We start from the raw sequence: 21,592 nt of genomic DNA on the forward strand, positions 1-21,592 counted from the left end.
TGCTCCTGTGCATCCACTTCCGTATTTTTGGACTGGAGAGAGGAGATTGTATTATATATTCAACGCCTACCAGGACATGGAAGTGTCAGGTGGAGGGTCCTTATTTAGTGACCCGTCCACCTACACTGGGTAAGTCCCCAGTTATTCTTTCTTTTTTGCATTTAAAGAACTGCTTTTCAGTGGGTGGAGCGCCGTCCCTTATTGTTTTTTTTTATCATCCAGTGCGTCTTGTAGAGCGAAAAATATGGAAATTTTTAAAGCATTTATAAAAGTATTTTTACAAGTTTTATTTATTTTTCCAACAGTTTTACTCGACAGAAAATTATGCTAAAAAGACCTGGCTAGATGCAAGAGACTTTTGCAGAGCTGTAGGAGGCGACTTACTCAGAATCACCAACAGGGAGGAGGATCAGAAGTTAAGAATGTGGATGTAAGCAGTGATCTTGCTAAAAATATCATCTTATGCTATAAATATTGTAAATTACGTTAGTTGGAATGAACTTGTCAGATGCCACATGTGGTCCCGTCTGCGGGCGACGTGTCATACAGCAGACTGATAGGTAGTTTTATGTTAAATTCAGTAAAACTTATAATTAGTGATTGAATCTCCTGTTTATTGTGATCTTCGGAGTCCGGTGGGCGTCCTGCTCAATGATTGGCAGCTTTCCATGCATGCACACTCAAACTGAGAAAGCCATCAGTCATTGCGTAGGACCGCCCTGCAGACCCATAAGCCCACAGTGAGCAGCGACTTAAAGGGGTCGTCTAGGAATTAAGCAAATGACCACCATCTGTGCAGGCTGTGGAAACCCATCCGAGGATTGGCGAATGCATCTATAGACCGGAGGGGGAAGGGGTGGAGCCACAGTCATTTGTTGGTGAAATTCCACAGCATTTCTGCAACATGATTAGCACATTGAAGATGTGTTAATCGGCCTCATGCTCGTGTGTCCGTGTGAAACTTTTTCTGCCACAAATAGGATTTTGAAACCCACAGCCACATGTATTATACTCTGCAGATCTGCAACATTTTAGTGTGGGGATACAGTGTCTACAAACCTCCTGCTTCCTCTATAGCAGGGGTCCCCAATTCCAGTCCTCAGGGACCACCAACAGGTCATGTTTTCAGGATATCCTATGGTAAGAACACCTGTGGCAATGTCTGAGGCACCGACAATAATTACATCACCTGTGCAACACTGAGGAAATCCTGAAAACATGACCTGTTGGGGGTCCCTGAGGACTGGAGGTTGGGACACTGCTCTATAGAACATTTAGAATCACATGCACAGATGTAGGAATCGTTGGCGTGACGGACGCATCGTGATGACTTGTTGATCAGCATTGTAGAACACTGCAGTTAAGTTTTCATAATGCTTCAATTTCCAGTTAATATTGGCTAAATCTTTATGTACCCGGGGGTGAAACTCAGATGTTGCCTATAGCAGCCATGGGGCCACGTTTCCTTTTTCTCCAGTGCAATTGAGAAAAAATCTAGACTTTCATTGGTTACTCCTAGCAACAAAGGTTCTGAGATAGTTTTTCTTCATGAGACCCGGTGTGAGGAAGGGGAACGCCGAGGAGAAGCTGTAGAGAGCGAATATACATACAAGATAATGGGAGACTATTACAGTCCGTTACGTTACAGTACAGAGCCTTGGCCTTTTATAAGATCACTGCAGGGGAGTGAAAGTGAGTTCAGAGATAAGTGTATCAATGGAATCTGTGTGTCTTCAGCCCTCCACACATTATAGCAGTTAGGAGCCATTTATCATGGTGTTCACATACAGAATGTATCTTCTACATTGCTGATATTCACCTATTTTATTTTGCAGAGCCAATACTGTATATTACGGAAAGTCTTTTTGGATTGGTCTAGTACGCAGTAATACGGATGAAGGGTTCGTGTGGTCAGATGGCTCCCCTGTAAGTAATGCCATGTCTTGTTAAAGCAATTACTTGTTACAATCACCTTCAGGTCTATCCACATGACGGGGCCACAGCAGAACATCTGCCATAGATCTGCTGACGCTCCCTGCAGTAACATAACGCACCAAGTCATGCTGTTTCCTTGTGGATTTTGTTGCAATATCCACCACATAAATGGACAGGCTGCAGATTTGGAATCCTCACTGCATGTCAGTTTCCACATGGATTTCATACAGAGTTTTTTCCAAAGCATTTGTATAAGATTTGTTTAACCCTTTAAAGCTACAGAATGTACATTTACATCCTGGAGGCTCAGGGTTTGTATGTAGTGGGATCGGGGGTTGATCCCGCTCCATACAATGTGGATGCTGACTGTTTCTTACAGCCGACACCCGCCTGCAACAGCTCAGATAAGGAATGCCGCTGACCAAGGCTGTTAACCCTTTAAATGTTGCGGTCAATTTGACCGCAACATTTAAATGCAGCGAACGATGTTAGAGCTTCCTAAACTGCCCCCATGATAATATTGTGGGGTGCTGTGCGGTTGCCATGGCAGCCTGAGTCATTCTGAAATCCCCCAGGGCTGTCATTGCAGATCAGCCATTGGAGATTGGCCTTCAGATCGCGGTATAATGTAATGCTATGGCTTATCCCTTGTCCCCCATTGAGGACTAAAAGTGAAAATTATTTTAACTCCTTAAGGATGTGGCCTATTTTGGCCATAAGGATGCAACAATTCAGGAGGGATTTTCATCTCCACGTTCTAAAAGCCATAACTTTTTATCTTTCATCAATACTGCCGTATAAGGGCCTATTTTTTGCATTGTGAGCTATAGTTTTTATTTTCACAGTTTTTGGGTGCATATAATGTATTGTTTTTTTAGTTTTTTTTACATTATTAATCAGACAGCATGAATGACACAAGAGATTTTTCCCGTGGGTCGGTACAATTACAACGATACCAAAAATATTATAATTTTTTTAGCTTTTTCCACTTTTGCACAATAAGGCTTTATTCACACAAGTGTATATTGGCTGCCATTTTCACGATTGGCTGATATACGCTATATGGCGGTCAGGAAAGATAGTCCTGGAACTATCTTTTCGGCCAGAATATTGCGGCAGATGCTTAGACCCTATGGGAGCCTATGACAGCTGCCGGAGAAGGGAGGTGGGTGGGAGTTTATCAGCATGACTGCTAAACTTCCTCCCCCTTCTCTCCTCCTCTACACCACTTGCCAGCAGTTTGCAATGGGAGGGAGGTGGGAGGAAGGTGGGATGGGGTGGAGCAAGTTGCTAAGCTCCCGCCCCATTCTGCCCCCTCCCATATCTGGCTGCCGACAAGGGGTGGAGAGGGGGTGAGAGCTTAGCTTTGTGCACCTGTTCATGCATTTTTCAGGGGTCGGTGGACGAACATAAACGCTGACACCCATGTGAAAGAGCCCTGTAATCACTATAATATCGCTGTGTAAAAATAGCATCAGACTATTATATGCTAACTGCAATATCTAGAGATATACTAGAGCTTAGCCGCTGTATCCACACCAGTTATAAAAGCTGAAAGGTTGTAAATATGAACATATAGTCAGGGTTGAGCTTGTGATCGCCTTTGTTTAGGTCAAAGGGCACATGCATATTTCTTTCTTCTAACATGAAGGAGAGCTGCATTGAAAAGGCTTTAACTGACACATGGTCAGGTTTATTATTTTTCTCACATTTTCAGTTTTTCCCCCTCCCTTTAAAAAAAAACCATACCTCCTTAATTTATCCATCAACGAAGCTGTATGACGGATGAGTTGTATTTTTCAATGGTTCTATATCATGTACCATATAATGTTCTGAAAAATCTTTAAAAAATGTCAGATATGCACATCTTGTAGCTAAGGGAAACTCCTATCTGACTCCTATGGCGCTAATAAGCCATGGTAATTCTAGCTGAGTGGGCACCGTTGTATCCGCCCGACAGATGGCATTGGGTGGCCAGCTCGCGCTAAGCTAGCTAACTATATGTAGTATACTGACTAATCTAAACTACATTGACGCGTTTCTATAGCCAGTTTTACATTCTGGTTGTGTCATCAAGATGAAGAGAGAGCAAGCGGCAGCGGTCGTGATGCCTGGCTGCATTCCCTATGGTCAGTGCCACACGTCAGATCCTGAGGGCGCTTATATATTATTGGCACCCCCTTCCCTATTCCTATGGTAATACCCCTCTCTGCCAATCCTAAAGCACCATCGTCCTATAGGACGTCCCCCTCCACTTCTCACGATATGTGTGTGAGAGGGGGAAATTGCCTGCTGTCACGTCACAGGGTGATCAGCACTGGACAGCTCCTATGATGTTCCGATTAGAGATGAGCGAGCACCAAAATGCTCGGGTGCTCGTTACTCGAGACAAACTTTTCGCAATGCTCGAGGGTTCGTTTCGAGTAACGAACCCCATTGAAGTCAATGGGCGACCCGAGCATTTGTATTTCGCCGATGCTCGCTAAGGTTTTCATTTGTGAAAATCTGGGCAATTCAAGAAAGTGATGGGAACGACACAGAAACGGATAGGGCAGGCGAGGGGCTACATATTGGGCTGCATCTCAAGTTCCCAGGTCCCACTATTAAGCCACAATAGCAGCAAGAGTGCCCCCCCTCCCAACAATTTTTACTTCTGAAAACCCTCATTAGCAATGCATACCTTAGCTAAGCACCACACTACCTCCAACAAAGCACAATCACTGCCTGCATGACACTCCGCTGCCACTTCTCCTGGGTAACATGCTGCCCAACACCCCCCCCCCCCCCCCCCCGCACGACCCAGTGTCCACAGCGCACACCAAAGTGTCCCTGCGCAGCCATCAGCTGCACTCATGCCACACGCTGGCCTCATAGCCACACCACCCTCATGTCTATTTATAAGTGCGTCTGCCATGAGGAGGAACCGCAGGCACACACTGCAGAGGGTTGGCACGGCCAGGCAGCGACCCTCTTTAAAAGGGGCGGGGCGATAGCCCACAATGCTGTACAGGAGCAATGAGAAATCCAATCCTTTGCCACCTCCATCAGGAGCTGCACACGTGGGCATAGCAATGGGGAACCCATGTGCCACACACTATTCATTCTGTCAAGGTGTCTGCATGCCCCATTCAGACCGGGGTTTTTTATAAATAGTCACAGGCAGGTACAACTCCGCAATGGGAATTCCATGTGCACCCACAGCATGGGTGGCTCCCTGGAACCCACCGGCTGTACATTAAATGTATCCCATTGCAGTGCTCTGGACAGCAGAGCTAACGTCAGGTTAAATTCAGGTGGGCTTCGGCCCACACTGCATGCCCCAGTCACACTGGGGTTTTTTATAAGTAGACACAGGCAGGTACAACTCCCTAATGTGAAGTCCCTGTGGAGCCACAGCATGGGTGGCTCCCTGGAACCCACCGGCGGTACATAAATAAATCCCATTGCAGTGCCCATCACAGCTGAGGTAACGTCAGGTTTAATGCAGGTGGGCTTCGGCCCACACTGCATGCCCCAGTCAGACTGGGGTTCTTTAGAAGGGGACACATGCAGTTACAACTTAGTGTGGACCGACAGCATGGGTGGGTCCCAGGAAGCCACCGGCGGTATATAGATATATCCCATTGCATTGCCCATCACAGCTGAGGTAACGTCCGATTAAATGCAGGTGGTCTTCAGTCCACACTGCATGCCCCAGTCTGACCGGGGTTTTTAATACATAGACACTGGCAGGTACAAATCCCTAATGTGAAGTCCCTGTGAACCCACAGCATGGGTGGCTCCCTGGAACCCACTGGCGGTACATAAATATGTCCCATTGCATTGCCAATCACAGCTGAGGTAACGTCCGATTAAATGCAGGTGGTCTTCGGCCCACACTGCATGCCCCAGTCTGACCGGGGTTTTCATTACATAGACACTGGCAGGTACAAATCCCTAATGTGAAGTTCCTGTGGACCCACAGCATGGGTGGCTCCCTGGAACCCATCGGCGGTACATAAATGTATCCCATTGCAGTACCCTGCTCAGCAGAGCTAACGTCACATACACTATAGGTGTGCTTCGACCCACAGTGCATGCCCCAGTCAGACTGGTAATATGTACCTTAACAGTAACCGCGTTGGTGGGAATCTGGTGGCGACTGCAAACCTAGTAGCGCGGTTTTATATAGTTGGTTATCGGATTGTGGCCAGGATTAAGTGGACCGTGGCGGGGGGATGGTGGGGACTCTCTTGTTGTGTCGGTAAAGGTGAAATTCTTTGACTGCCAAAAGACGGACCAATGCAAAGGTATTTGCCAAGAATTTTTTCATTGATGGAGGAGGAGAGGGATGTTTTTGAGGCACCACGTGTTCTCTCCATGTGTCCGTGGGTTTATGCACCTTAACATTAACCGCATTGGTGGGAAATGGCCTCGCCACCATCATGTCTTTGGGAAGCCTCCGTTTCCACACCCCAGTGACATAGCATTAGCAGCAGTATAGGTAGAGCCCAGAATTAGTAACATTTCAGCGGTAGCATTAGGGATAGGCCCAAGTAACATATCACTAGCAGCATTATAGGGGGAGCACAGTATTAGTTCCATTTCAGTAGTAGTAGCAGTCCAGACAGGCCCCAGTAGCAATTCTGAAGCAGCAGTATAGGGGGAGCACAGTATTAGTTCCATTTCAGTAGTAGTAGCAGTCAAGACAGGCCACAGTAACATTCCCGTTGCAGCAGTTTAGGGAGATAACAGTCTCTTTCACATTTCAGTAGTTGCAGTATAGACAAGGCCCCAGTTACATTTATGTTTATGTAGCAAAAGTGTAGGCCAACCCCACACACCTTGCTGCACCATGAGTGCAGGCGAAGCCCATAAAAATTACTAGGATTACACTGTAGGCGAGGGCCCAAAAAAATTGGTGTACCAACAGTACTAATGTACCTCAGAAAAATTGCCCATGCCCAACCAAGAGGGCAGGTGAAACCCATTAATCGCTTTGGTTAATGTGGCTTAATTTGTAACTAGGCCTGGAGGCAGCCCAGTTAAAATAAAAATTGGTTCAGGTGCAAGTTTTAACGCTTTAATGAGAATTGAAACGTATAAACATTGTTTACTAAAGTAATATGACTGAGCCTTGTGGGCCTAAGAAAAATTACCCGTTTGGCATGATTACGTGAGGTTTCAGGAGGAGGAGCAGGAGGAGGAGGATGAATATAATACACAGATTGATGAAGCTAAAAGTTCCCAGTTATTTATGGTGATAGAGAACGATGCTTCCATCCGCGGGTGCAGCCTACGTATTGTTTAGGTACCGCTGTTGTCCGCTGGTGGAGAAGAGAAGTCTGGGGAAATCCAGGCTTTGTTCATCTTTATGAGTGTAAGCCTGTCGGCACTGTCGGTTGACAGGCGGGTACGCTTATCCATGATGATTCCCATAGCCGCACTAAACACCCTCTCTGACAAGACGCTAGCCGCAGGACAAGCAAGCACCTCCAGGGCATACAGCACGAGTTCAGGCCACGTGTCCAGCTTCTACACCCAGTAGTTAGAGGGGGCAAAGGCGTCACGGAGGACGGTCGTGCGATCGGCTACGTACTCCCTCACCATCCTTTTACAGTGCTCCTGCCGACTCAGCCTTGACTGGGGAGAGGTGACACAGTCTTGCTGGGCAGCCATAAAGCTGGAAAAGGCCTTGGAGAGTGTTCCCCTGTCTGCGCTGTACATGCTGCCTGATCTCCGCGCCTCCCCTGCTACCTAGCCCTCGGAACTGCGCCTTCGGCCACTAGCGCTGTCGTATGGGAATTTTACCATCAGTTTGTCCGCCAGGGTCCTGGGGTATAGCATCACTCTCGAACCCCTTTCCTCTTCGGGTATGAGAATGGAAAGGTTCTCCCGTGGGTCGAGCAGTGTGTACACCCAGTAATCCGTAGTGGCCAGAATGCGTGTAACGCGAGGGTCACGAGAAAGGCATCCTAACATGAAGTCCGCCATGTGTGCCAGGGTAACTGTATGCAACACATGGCTGTCCTCACTAGAAAGATCCCCTTCAGGATCCTCCTCCTCCTCCGCCTCAGGCCTTACACGCTGAAAGGATGACAGGCAAGCAGCATGGGTACCCTCAGCAGTGGGCCAAGCTGTCTCTTCCCCCTCCTCCTCATGCTCCTCCCCCTCCTCCTCCTCCTCCTGAACGCGCTGAGATATAGACAGGAGGGTGCTCTGACTATCCAGCGACATACTGTCTTCCCCCGCCTCCGTTTCCGAGCGCAAAGCATCTGCCTTTATGCTTTGCAGGGAACTTCTCAAGAGGCTTAGCAGAGGAATGGTGACGCTAATGATTGCAGCATCGCCGCTCACCATCTGGGTAGACTCCTCAAAGTTTCCAAGGACCTGGCAGATGTCTGCCAACCAGGCCCACTCTTCTGTAAAGAATTGAGGAGGCTGACTCGCACTACGCCGCCCATGTTGGAGTTGGTATTCCACTATAGCTCTACGCTGCTCATAGAGCCTGGCCAACATGTGGAGCGTAGAGTTTCACCATGTGGGCATGTCGCACAGCAGCCGGTGCACTGGCAGATTAAACCGATGTTGGAGGGTCCGCAGGGTGGCAGCGTCCGTCTTGGACTTGCGGAAATGTGCGCTGAGCCGGCGCACCTTTCTGAGCAGGTCTGACAAGCGTGGGTAGCTTTTCAGAAAGCGCTGTACCACCAAATTAAAGATGTCGGCCAGGCATGGCACGTGCGTGAGGCTGCCGAGCTGCAGAGCCGCCACCAGGTTACGGCCATTGTCACACACGACCATGCCCGGTTGGAGGCTGAGCGGCGAAAGCCAGCGGTCGGTCTGCTCTGTCAGACCCTGCATCAGTTCGTGGGCCATGTGCCTCTTCTCTCCTAAGCTGAGTAGTTTCAGCATGGCCTGCTGACACTTGCCCACCGCTGTGCTGCCATCCCGAGCGACACTGACTGGTGGCGACGTGCTGCTGCTGACACATCTTGATTGCGAGACAGAGGTTGCGTAGGAGGAGGAGGAGGGTGGTTTAGTGGAGGAAGCATACACCGTCGCAGATACCAGCACCGAGCTGGGGCCCGCAATTCTGGGGGTGGGTAGGATGTGAGCGGTCCCAGGCTCTGACTCGGTCCCAGCCTCCACTAAATTCACCCAATGTGCCGTCAGGGAGATATAGTGGCCCTGCCCGCCTGTGCTTATCCACGTGTCCGTTGTTAAGTGGGCCTTGGCAGTAACCGCATTGGTGAGAGCGCCCACTATGTTGCGGGAGACGTGGTCGTGCAGGGCTGGGACGGCACATCGGGAAAAGTAGTGGCGACTGGGAACCGAGTAGCGCGGGGCCGCCGCCGCCATCATGTTTTTGAAAGCCTCCGTTTCCACAAGCCTATACGGCAGCATCTCCAGGCTGATCAATTTGGCTATGTGCACGTTTAACGCTTGAGCGTGCGGGTGCGTGGTGGCGTACTTGCGCTTGCGCTCCAACACTTGCGCTAGCGACGGCTGGACGCTGCGCTGAGAGACATTGCTGGATGGGGCCAAGGACAGCGGAGGTGAGGGTGTGGGTGCAGGCCGGGAGACGGTCGTGCCTGTGTACTGAGAGGGGGGTTGGATCTCAGTGGCAGGTTGGGGCACAGGGGGAGAGGCAGTGGTGCAAACCGGAGGCGGTGAACGGCCTCCGTCCCACCTTGTGGGGTGCTTGGCCATCATATGCCTGCGCATGCTGGTGGTGGTGAGGCTGATGGTGGTGGCTCCCCGCCTGATCTTGGCGCGACAAACCTTGCACACCACAGTTCGTCGCTCGTCTGCACTCTCAGTGAAAAACTGCCAGACCTTTGAGCACCTCGGCCTCTGCAGGGTGGCATGGCGCGAGGGGGCGCTTTGGGAAACAGTTGGTGGATTATTCGGTCTGGCCCTGCCTCTACCCCTGGCCACCACACTGTCTCCCCCTCTGAAGACCTGTTCTCTGTAGGCTTAGCAAACCAGGTGGGGTCAGTCACCTCATTGTCCAGCTGCTCTTCCTCCGAATCCTCTGTGCGCTCCTCCCTCGGACCTACTCCAATTACTACTTCCTGAGTGATAGACAACTGTGTCTTATCGTCATCGTCCTCCTCACCCACTGAAAGCTCTTGAGACAGTTGCCGGAAGTCCCCAGCCTCATCCCCCGGACCCCGGGAACTTTCCAAAGGTTGGGCATCGGTCACGACAAACTCCTCCGGTGGGAGAGGAACCATTGCTGCCCATTCTGGGCAGGGGCCCGAGAACAGTTCCTGGGAGTCTGCCTGCTCCTCAGAATGTGTCATTGTAATGGAGTGAGAAGGCTGGGAAGAAGGAGGAGCAGCAGCAGGAGGATTCAGAGATGCAGCAGTGGATGGTGTAGAAGTCTGGGTGGTCGATAGATTGCTGGATGCACTTTCTGCCATCCACGACAGGACCTGCTCACACTACTCATTTTCTAATAAAGGTCTACCGCGTGGACCCATTAATTGTGAGATGAATCTGGGGACCCCTGAAACTTGCCTCTCTCCTAATCCCGCAGCAGTCGGCTGCGATACACCTGGATCAGGAGCTCGGCCTGTGCCCACACCCTGACTTGGGCCTCCGCGTCCTCGCCCGTGTCCATGTCCTCTAGGCCTACCCCTACCCCTCAGCATGGTGTATAACAAGTAGAGCAGAAACAGAACGCTGTAATTAAATGTGCCGCTTATTGGCCTGTGTTTGGAGGCTGACTTCACTTACGGAACGCACAGCAGAGCCAGGAAACAATTTTGCGCACGCCTGTAGTGAGACGTAGGTGCGTAGGACTGAGCTAGTGGAATTTACAGCGCAGAAGCAATCAAGTCGCCAAAGGGCAGTGGTATGCCTTAAGTATTTGGCTTCCCTTTTTTTAAATGGTGAGCTGAAACAGCAGACAGATACTGTATGCAGCGTATATTATGTTTACTGTTTCCCTCTGGCGCTATCACGGCGGTGATGTAACTGAGACAGCAGAGCCAGGAAACAATTTTGCGCAAGCCTGTAGTGAGACGTAGGTGCGTAGGACTGAGCTAGTGGAATTTACAGCGCAGAAGCAACCAAGTCGCCAAAGGGCAGTGGTATGCCTTAAGTATTTGGCTTCCCTTTTTTTAAATGGTGAGCTGAAACAGCAGACAGATACTGTATGCAGCGTATATTATGTTTACTGTTTCCCTCTGGCGCTATCACGGCGGTGATGTAACGGAGACAGCAGAGCCAGGAAACAATTTTGCGCACGCCTGTAGTGAGACGTAGGTGCGTAGGACTGAGCTAGTGGAATTTACAGCGCAGAAGCAATCAAGTCGCCAAAGGGCAGTGGTATGCCTTAAGTATTTGGCTTCCCTTTTTTTAAATGGTGAGCTGAAACAGCAGACAGATACTGTATGCAGCGTATATTATGTTTACTGTTTCCCTCTGGCGCTATCACGGTGGTGATGAAACAGGCACAGCAGAGCCAGGAAACAATTTTGCGCAAGCCTGCTGTAACGCTTAGCTGCGTATTAATTAGGACTACTACCCCCAGCAGACACGCAGTACACTGAAGACGGTCACAGGCAGCCTAAATATAGTATTTTTCCCCAATTTTTTTTGAAAAAGCCCACTGCCTATATAGACAGTATATCTCTTTCACCTTTTCCACTGTCCCTGCCTCACCAGTACTGCCCCAGTACTGAGTAAAATGACTGCAGACTGGGGACGCAGTGGTCTGCACGCCCGATATACAAAAAAAAAAAATTGTGCAACACTGCTAAAAGAAGCCTCAACAGTACTGCACACGGTCAGATGTGGCCATAAGAAAGACTGTTGGTGTTCTTTAAGCCTAAAATAACACCTAACGCTCTCCCTATAGCAGCAGCATCAGCAGCACTTTCCCTGATCTCTGTCAGAATGCATGTGTGGCGAGCCACGGGCGGGGCAGATTTTAATACTGGGGTGACACCTGATTTCCCCAGCCACTCACTGCAGGGGGGTCGTATAGGGCTGGAACGTCACAGGAGGAAGTTGTAATGCCTTCCATGTCTTTCTATTGGCCAGAAAAGCGCGCTAATGTCTCAGAGATGAAAGTGAAAGTAACTCGAACATCGCGTGGTGCTTGTCTCGAGTAACGAGCATCTCGAACACCCTAATACTCGAACGAGCATCAAGCTCGGACGAGTACGCTCGCTCATCTCTAGTTCCAATATATCGCGATGGAGCTATTTAAGTCCCGTGCAAAGATCAGCACTGGACAGCTCCCTCCATTAATGTGTATTAGCATGCCTCCTTCACAATCTGTATAACCTTTCATTAATTCATTTTTGATACACATGAGAGATGGATTACTGTGATATACACTTGTGGAGATCAATAAACATTTCAGTAACAGAAGGTTCACCTTCGGAGCTATACAAAAACTTTGCCTTTATTGATAGTGTCACAGCATTATTGATAAAACTAGGGATGTGTTTACACAGAAGACTGAATGCACTTATAACGCCCATGCAATTAAAAAACATTAAAAACATTCTAACGTGTTGTCACCAAGATTAATACTATTTCTCTTGTAGTTGATTTAACTGAAGGTTATAATAATCGGGTTTGATTTATGGGTTGTTTTTTTTTTGCTATTTATAAATGTAATTTTTTGCAATAGAACGGTAATAACACATTTGTAATACAGGTTTTCTAGACTATTCAAAAACATCATTGACATGGAAGACAACATTGTTTTTTCATTTGTAGATTTGATCAAGGTCTATAATGGTTGGTTAGGAATTTCTATAGCGTTATACAGAAAAAGGATATAGTTATCTTAAATGCTCATGTGCAACTAAGTATGCTTTTTAGATATAATGCTTAGTATATGGGGATTGTTGCAGTAATTGTGCATATCATTATAGCATGTTAATTTAGGAGGAAAAATACTGAGTTTGTCTCACATGTTTTTTTAATTGTATGGGTGTTATAAGTGGATTCAGTCTTCTGTGTAACATAGGGTGACTCCCACGTGAGCTAGTATCCTTCCCTGAGCTGCTGCCTAGTCTTGCCCACATAGTGCGATGGACTTTCAAATGATATCTGAATGTGACTTTTGTCCTATGCTAAAATTGACTAATCCGGTTTATCTCTGAGGTATAATATAAATACAGTTTTTGGCCTCTGCAATAACTAATGAAAACCATCCCTTTAAGGTAATCATCCCCTTTAAAATCACCATAAAACAATATGATCTCCACAAGTGTATATCACAGTAATCCATCTCTCATGTTAATCAAAAATTAATTAATAAAATGATATACTGATTGTGAAGGAGGCATGCTAATTCACCTTAATGGAGGGAGCTGTCCAGTGCTGATCGCCACTTGAAGTCACGGTAGGCAGTTTCCCACTCGCACACACATCGTGAGAAGTGGAGGGGGACGTCCTATGGGACAATGGTGCTTTAGGATTGGTGGAGAGGGGTATTACCCCAGGAATAGGGAAGGAGGGGCCAATAATATATAAGCGCTGTCAGGATCTGACGTGTGGCACTGACCATAGGGAATGCAGCCAGGCATCACGACTGCTCCTGCATGTTCTCTCTTCATCCTGATGACACAGCCAGAATGTAAAGCTGGCTATAGAAATGCGTTGATGTAGTTTAGATTAGTCAGTATACTACATATAGTTAGTTAGCTTAGCACTAGCCGGCCACCCAATGCCATCTGTCGGGCGGCTACAACGGTGCCCACTCAGCTAGAATTATCATGGCTTATTAGCGCCATAGGAGTCAGATAGGAGTTTCCCTTAGCTACAAGATGTGCATATCTGACATTAACCCCTTCCTTTTCCAGACCGTCTTTCTAATAATTTAACAGAAAGGAATTTATCTTGCTGGTAATAGGGGTATTATACTAGCGAGCAGTTCACCTTGCTAACGATTTACACTTCAGGGTAACATGAGTTAACCCCTTTATTGCTGGGTTTATAATTTCCACCCGGAGAAACAAGGGGTGCTTACAGAAAGGACAGTATATATGGGGCATATACACCATAATTGCTGTTTTGAAGTTAACCCATTCTTCCCCATTATTTATATTTTACTGGGGCATGATTTATTTGAGTGGAAAGATAATGAAAAGTGTGACATGATACACAGGATAGCGCACATTCTATCTCACCCTTTCTCAATTTGCCCTGGGTTATAACATCACCAGGATAAATTGATCTGAATATCTGAAGGAGCCAGCCCTAATATTTATGAAATCTGCTGCCACCTAATAGGAGATTAAGGGGCATATATTATGTAAAGGGGTCTAACATGATTAGAAGTGACTGGAATCAGGAAAACAGAAGACCGCACTACAACAATTGCTGCTCTGTTTCTCAGTTTGTGGGCTGCTGACTCTGAGCCATATAAATAGAATACGCAGACGATCACATCTGGGTCTGCAATTTGTCAGCCAAAACCAAAAGGCTCTCCTATGGAAAAAGAAAGTGCCTTCCTATTTGGGATTTTTCATTAGGATAAGGTGCCGAGAGTTGGCAGCATACGTATATTCACACACTATATGGGTTTTTGGTACTCTGCACACCGTGTATTTAGAAAAAATAAGTTATGAGGGGGTAATATCTCTGGTGTCCATACATAAACTGGGATCCTACCTCATACATATATGTTTGAGTCTGTCCACAAATTAGTTTTTAAGAATAATCAATAAAGTTAGTTTTTTAATATTTTTTTTCTTTTTTGGTGATCAAATATGTTTTGTGCTTTGATTATTTTATTATAAATATGGCAAACGTTTTTTTTTTTTAACTTTATTACCTTTTATTTGTATTAATAATTAATAAAACTTTTTAAAATCAACTTTTACGTTTTTTAGCCCCCATTGGACAAGAACTTATGATGGATTGCTTGTTTTTGCAGTAAGATCTAATGCCATAGCATTTCATTATACCGCGATCAGACAGGAAATCTATCAAGCCACAGGCGTGGCTTGATAGGCAATATGCAATAGCTGCCATGGTGCCTTTCAAAAGGCCCCCAGCTGCCATGGCAACCGCACAGCACCCGGCGATCTCATCGCAGCAGACAGTGCAGGACCCTCTAACAAGGATCGCAGCATTTTAATGTCGATGTCAAAATTGATGGCATTTAAAAGGTTAGCAGCTCCAATAAGTGATGCTGCTAATTTGAGCTGTTGCAGGTGGGTGTTGGCTGTAAGAAACAGCTGACACCCTTGTTAGTGCAAACCGATATTTGCTTTACAATATGCTGTTGGGGTCCAAATTCAATTGTTAGAGGTAATATGAGCTCAGGAGACTAACATTAAATCACACAACATGGGATGTGATCCAAAGTAATCTGTTTATCGAGTGAGAGATGACAGATTTTATAGGTTCACATGTTCAATTACAATTATTCAAATCTATTATAATTCATTTGTTACCATTGTTCAAAGAAACATAAACACAATAAAAATATACAAGATAAAGAATTTAACATTTAAAATGCCAACCAAACGATACAGTTGCAGAGTTGACCATACATGATTAATTTCTTGGAACAATAAATCTAAACAAAAATGTGTTTAGAGAGAATGTTTAGGAACATATGTGAACAGCTAGAAACATGTCAGTTTGACCCACCGACCAGCCTAAAGGCCACAGTAGCTATCTTCTGGAACAAAAGCCTTAGCGATTCCCTCAAGGCTTATTAAATAACCATTTAATATCCACATATCCTCCAGAAAAAGGACAAATAAATACAGTGAAAAGAGACACATAAGATTGCTACAGGCTTACAATATGGCAACGCATAGGATAGAACATGGAGTCATATTCATTTCACTAAGACCCCTATTGTATTGACAATGTATGGTTCACACTGAACATTTGAACTTGGATTTTGCCACAGAGATACAAAATGAAATTTGAACTACTGCACAGATTTTTCCCATCGTGTATTTTGAAATCTACGTTGTGCAAAATAGTAACATATCACATATTTGCAGTGTATTCCATGGCAAATTCAGGCATTAAAATAGGAAATCTGCCAACATAAAATCTACTGTTAAACACATGGATTTTCAATGTGGATTTCCCATGAAACCAAAGTCAAATTATAATTAACATGGGTTTCTGCTGTGTGAACATACCCTGAGGATGCATTCATTATCACAGATACATTTCACCTATAAAAATGACAACTGCTTCCGAAACCACAATTTTTCAGCTGAGGTTTTAATGCGCTTTTAGCCACGTCTAGACTGTGAATGTGTGCAAACACCCTCAGTGAAACTGTTACGTGAGATATGTTTAATATACCAGCAGTCCTAGCGGATATTATATATGTACTTTGACAAGGTGACTTGGATATCATCTATTAATATTGTGAATTTTACTTTTCTTACTATTAGCTGATGAATGATATTTTTCATTTTTTTATTAGTTGGTTTATAACAACTGGCATTATCGTGAACCCAACAATCGCGATGGAGAGGAGTTCTGTGGGATAATGTCTAGTTATAACTTGTGGTGGAGTGATAAACACTGTGATGATGCATATGGATGGATTTGTGAACTACAAAAAGGTACTGTGCATACTTATCAAGATTAACCTGTACCTGTTGTGTCACCCCGACTTATTCATAGTCTGTAAACTCTTGTGAGCAGGATCTGTATTGTTAAAATTTTCTATTGGTTTACTGTTGTATGTAATGTCCTATGTTGTCTGTGTTCTCTATGGCTTGTAAAGTGCTGTGGGATATGTTGGCACTATAGAAATAAAAATGATTATTATCCACCCTATTTATTCCCCTGAGCTCTGTTTCTTCAACAGGAAAATGAGATTACAGTTTTGAACAGAGCTCATTCTACTTCAAATAACTGCAGCCCCAGTTTAATTGTGGCTTCAGCAAGGCTTTTGGTCTAATTGTAAAGTCAAGATTCCTGGCTTTAACACTCCATGATGTACAGTTACATCATGGTAGTTCAAGGTATGGGGGAGTACACAGCCTGTGGAGCTCTGCAGACCAGTCAGTAAATCCAGGGTTTCCCACCTCACCTGAGCCCCATATAGCCTCAGTTGCCTCTCTGCTGCCCTCTTTTGCTTGAGGGGAGCAGATCGAGACCCTTTAGTGTCAGTTTGGATGCAACCATGGGGTGAGGCCTGTTGCGGCCTACGAATTCCAGGCCATGATTTCCGGGTACCACAGCCCGGCGGCAACTTTGCGAGAAACGCACAAGTTACTGGAGACAGTAAAAGCGACAGGACCACCTTCGGAGGATAAAAGCAGGTCCAACCTCACCATCAGGCCCCTCTCCAACAACAAGAAGCAGGTGAGTGGGACCTGGCAGTGCGAGTGTTACCGGGGTCTAACCGCCAATGACTACCTCAATCCAAGCAGCAGATACACTCCAGAGTGGGAGAGCTGGCTCCCTGAGACCAGGAAACATGAAAAGAGGGGTCTGAGGAGCCACTACACCACAGCTGGAGGCTGCAGCTAAAAGCGGCCTCCTTGGGCCTGCAAATCCCCAGCCTGAATTTTCAGGGAGGCCCAGCCCCCTGGAGGTGTGTAGTGCTGCTAACAGCCATCCAAAAGTCTACCCAAGAACAAGAGGGACTCCCTGATAGCCAAGTGAGCTGTTGCATCAGAAGAACTGGGTAGCACAGTGAGCTGGGAGAGAGGGAGCTAAGCACTATCAGCCCAGAGTGACCCCAGAAGCTGCAGGGCCCTGGAAAGAGGGGAGACAGTACCCTATATTGCTATGCATATGTTGTAACATAATAGCAGAAAACCACAAGATTTAACGCTGAACAACAGCAATCACCCGTGTGGTTACTACTGACTCCCAACAGCTACAATTTCATAAAGCTTCCACACTTCTGAGCATCCTGTGTACGGACTCTTTCTACCATCTACTATATGCCATAGACTATGCCCACCCCCTACTGTCAGTGTGCGACACATGGGTGGTCTGAGAAGGATGCGCTGATGTACAACTAGATTACACTTCGGCTGGACCTTCACATTCTCTAAGAAAGGCTTTATAATTTATGCAGCTGACTCACACAGTTTCAGAAATGACCATAACTACAGTAAAGACCCCATAGGTATCTCAAATTACACCACAGGGTACTTTACTGGAATTATTTGCAACCCAATTTCAAGCTGATTCAAACATAGGAGTGATGCCGCCAGAGAACCAATGGGCTGGAACAGAAGATGGATGACATTGTGGTTGCACTGGAGATCGATAAACAGTGCATTGAAGAGCTAAAGTCCAGACTACATCTCCAAGAGTCCAAAAATGAAAAACTGGAAAACAGGTCCAGGTAAGCAAATATCCTAATCGGAGGACTCACGGAGTCAGTGACAGCTCTGAAAGAGTCAGTCACCACCCTTTTCTCCGCACTTCAGCCCAACATTGACCAACAACTGCTACGGATGAACAGGATCCACTGGGCCCTGACTCACCCTCCTAACTCTGCTCTACCCCAAGATGTGATCTTGAAATTACATTACAGTGAAATACGAGACCAGCTGCTGGCAGTGGCGAGACAAATGTCCCAATTACCAGGACTTCCTACCCTAGTTCAACTTTATGCGGATATAGCCCGATCTACGCTAGCAAAATGCAGATCCGTGTGATTCGTGACTCAGGTACTTCACAGCTAACATAAAATATATATGGGGATTCCCTTTTGCCATTCTTTTCCAATAGCATAGAAGATTGTATTCAGCAAGAACCCTGGCAGATGCCTATCAAGCTGTAGACACTACTTGCATTCCAGTGATGACTGCACCCGGACCAAGAGGTCCGCCGCAGACAAACAGGGGCTACAGCAGGTCCAATCAGATGACCAAATGGGGCGACCTCCACTGCAGCTTGGACCAGAATGGATTCAGGCACTTGAGCAAAAATATATAGGGGGGAACTCTTAAAGGGCATTGGAGCATGGACACATGTGACACTGGTCAGTCGGGGGCCAGTGTTAGGCTTGTCCATAATGTTATGGGCCTTAGGTCTACTTAAACTCAGTTGCAACATATTAGGTTGAACATGTTAGAGCTAAGTTTTGTATGCTTTTTGCAGATACCTTTATCCCACTCGATGGGCTTTTAGACTGGGCTGAAAAGGACTTGCAGAGTAAGATGGATGTTTATTGGAGACAGGAGGTATTAACCCCTTCTGCAACTACAAGGTGTAAAGCCTTGTAAATGGTTACATTTCTTAAAAACCAATGCAGGTCCAGCCATGCTTTTCATGTTGATACACACAAAGATGACTGTCAAACACCCGCTATTGAGGAATGATATCAGCTATCCATGGTTGGGTCTTAGAACTCACATCCCTGTTTTACAGTTTATGCTTTTACCATTCATGAACTGCAAGTTAATGTTCAGTTCCCCCTTACTTAGGTCATCAAGAAAGTCCATTCCATGTTAATGTCCTAGTGATCCACCATGGAGCTCTGGTCTACAGGGTTTCCAACAGAGATGTGTAGTCTCTGCTTATGGTCCATGTCATTTCATATAATGTACGGTGATTCAACTGTCCCAGAAACAAAAACAGGCTTTCCTATCTTATATGAAACATCCCTGAGATGTAATATGCATCCAGAAAGCCCACTTTTCCCACTCTTCCATCACTAGCTACTTCCACCCACATTACTCTAGATTCCACGCTGCTTCTGTTCTCACAAAACATAAGTGGGGAAGTGAATAGTTTCAACAACTCCCTACCACTGCACATGAACCAGGTGGATGGAGATGACAAGGGGCGCTTCTGTATAGTTTCGGGGACATTATGAGGACTTGTGGATGCAGATGACTCTAAAAAAATGACAACATTGCTGCTCCACGATCACTAAGGGCAGCCATCAAGTTTCCCTTATGGAAATTTCAGTTAAAATCCTACATAGAACGTATTTAGTGCCACAGAGAGTGCATCACCTCTTTCCATCATCCTCACTGCTTTGTTTCCGAGGTTGTCAGGCTGTGGGGAGTGTGTTTCATACCTGGTGGTCCTGTCTGGAGATGGAGAAACCGTGGTCACAAGTTCACAACTTACTAAACCACAGTCTTTCTCCTGGGGGATTGCCCACCTAAGTTTACATTTAGAGCCCATAAGCTCATTCAGTTTATTTGTATGGCTGCCAGGATCCATATTGCCTCTAGATGGAAATCCTCAAACCTCTCTTTCTCTGAGGTGCCTAATAGAATATCCACAATTATGCTTTATGAAAGGATCCATGCAATCCGGAGGGAAACCTTATTTAATTTTCTAGGTACATGGCAACCCTGGAATGGTTATCTCGAGATTCCGGGACTACGTAAGTATGTCTCATCCACAAACATCCCATCGAAAACCAGCCTCAATTATTGACCCCCCACACTAAGCAGCTGATATGGATCCTTGAAGATCCCATGTTTTATATCCTTTGTTACCCCCTCCTATTACTCCATATTGGGAGTATGTTCTTTTGTTAAAAACTAGTGTACTTTAAGATGGCAACAATCAGCCCCCTGTGTGGGGTCATAAGAATGTTATGCACCTGTACCACATTTGTAAAACCCTTGGTAAAAACGGTTGAAATTAAATTCCATCTTCAATTCTGACAACTGCATTAAAATGCCCTAATTGGAGTTTGGGAGTCCCGAATGGCCCTCCCATGATGAAATTATGGGGTGCCGTTCATTTGGCATGGAAACTGGGGGCCTTATGTAGGCTCCCAGGGCTACTATTTCCTATTGGTTATGAAACAATGGCTGTTGCATGGCTTGATAGAATATAATGTAATATTGCGCTTTTTGGTCAACCCATTTCAAAGGGAAAAATCTAATAAAAAGCGATAAAGTCATATGTACTCCAAAATGCCTCTGATAGAAACTACAAGACATCCCCCCCAAAAAAACAAATCCTCACTACACTATTTTGATGGAAAAATAAAAAATGTTATGACTTTTCAAAGATGGCGGCAGAAAGTAATTTATTTTTTTCTAAAGATATTTTATTTTTAAGAAGGAGTACAGCAAAAAAACATCAATTTTATATCATCGCAACCTTACTGACCCATAGAATAAAGTTATCATGTCATTTTTGCTCCAGCATGTATGCCGTAGAAACAAGACCCCCACCGCCCCCCACCCAAAGATTGCAGAATTGCATTTTTTTCTGTTTCATTTCGCTTAAAAAATTTTTAAAAATGAAGCACATTATTCGGTACAGTAAATAGTATCATGGAAAAATAGAACTGGCTCTGCAGAAAACAAGCCCTAGACAGCTCTGTCTATGGATTAATAAAAGTTATGATTTTTTGAAAGCGGGGAGAAAAAAATGCCCTGCAAAGTCTGAAATGTAAGATTAGCAAAACCGCTATGCTGCAATGTTTTTCCTTTGTGTTGTAAAAAAATCACTACGAATTTTATAGTTTTTTTAGGGGGGGGAAGGTTTGCTGCTGTTTTTTGTACCTTTTTTAAATATACTTTTTTCCATGCATTTTTTCATGTTTAAAATATAAACCTCAGAAAAAATAGCATACATGCAATATGCTGCATTTTGAATAAAAAAAACTCCAGTGATTAAAAAAAAATGCCGTAAAAAGGAAGAAATATGCTACAAAGAAGAAGAAAAACATTGTTTTTGGTGAGTTCTATATTTTGCTTTTGCCCTTTATGTAGAAAAAACAACG

General features: G+C 45.5%; 1 protein-coding gene across 1 annotated transcript in view; it reads left to right on the plus strand.

Annotated features, from left to right (window-relative positions):
* Positions 1–21,592, plus strand: part of LOC136586785 (macrophage mannose receptor 1-like) — a 359,197-nt gene that overhangs the window by 140,043 nt on the left and 197,562 nt on the right. The window contains exons 13-15 of the mRNA XM_066585009.1: positions 306–430; positions 1,836–1,926; positions 16,346–16,487. Coding sequence (XP_066441106.1) covers positions 306–430; positions 1,836–1,926; positions 16,346–16,487 — 358 coding nt within the window. The remainder of the gene's footprint in view (positions 1–305; positions 431–1,835; positions 1,927–16,345; positions 16,488–21,592) is intronic.

Source organism: Eleutherodactylus coqui, chromosome 12, assembly GCF_035609145.1.
Source record: "Eleutherodactylus coqui strain aEleCoq1 chromosome 12, aEleCoq1.hap1, whole genome shotgun sequence".
NCBI classification, from domain to species: domain Eukaryota; kingdom Metazoa; phylum Chordata; class Amphibia; order Anura; family Eleutherodactylidae; genus Eleutherodactylus; species Eleutherodactylus coqui.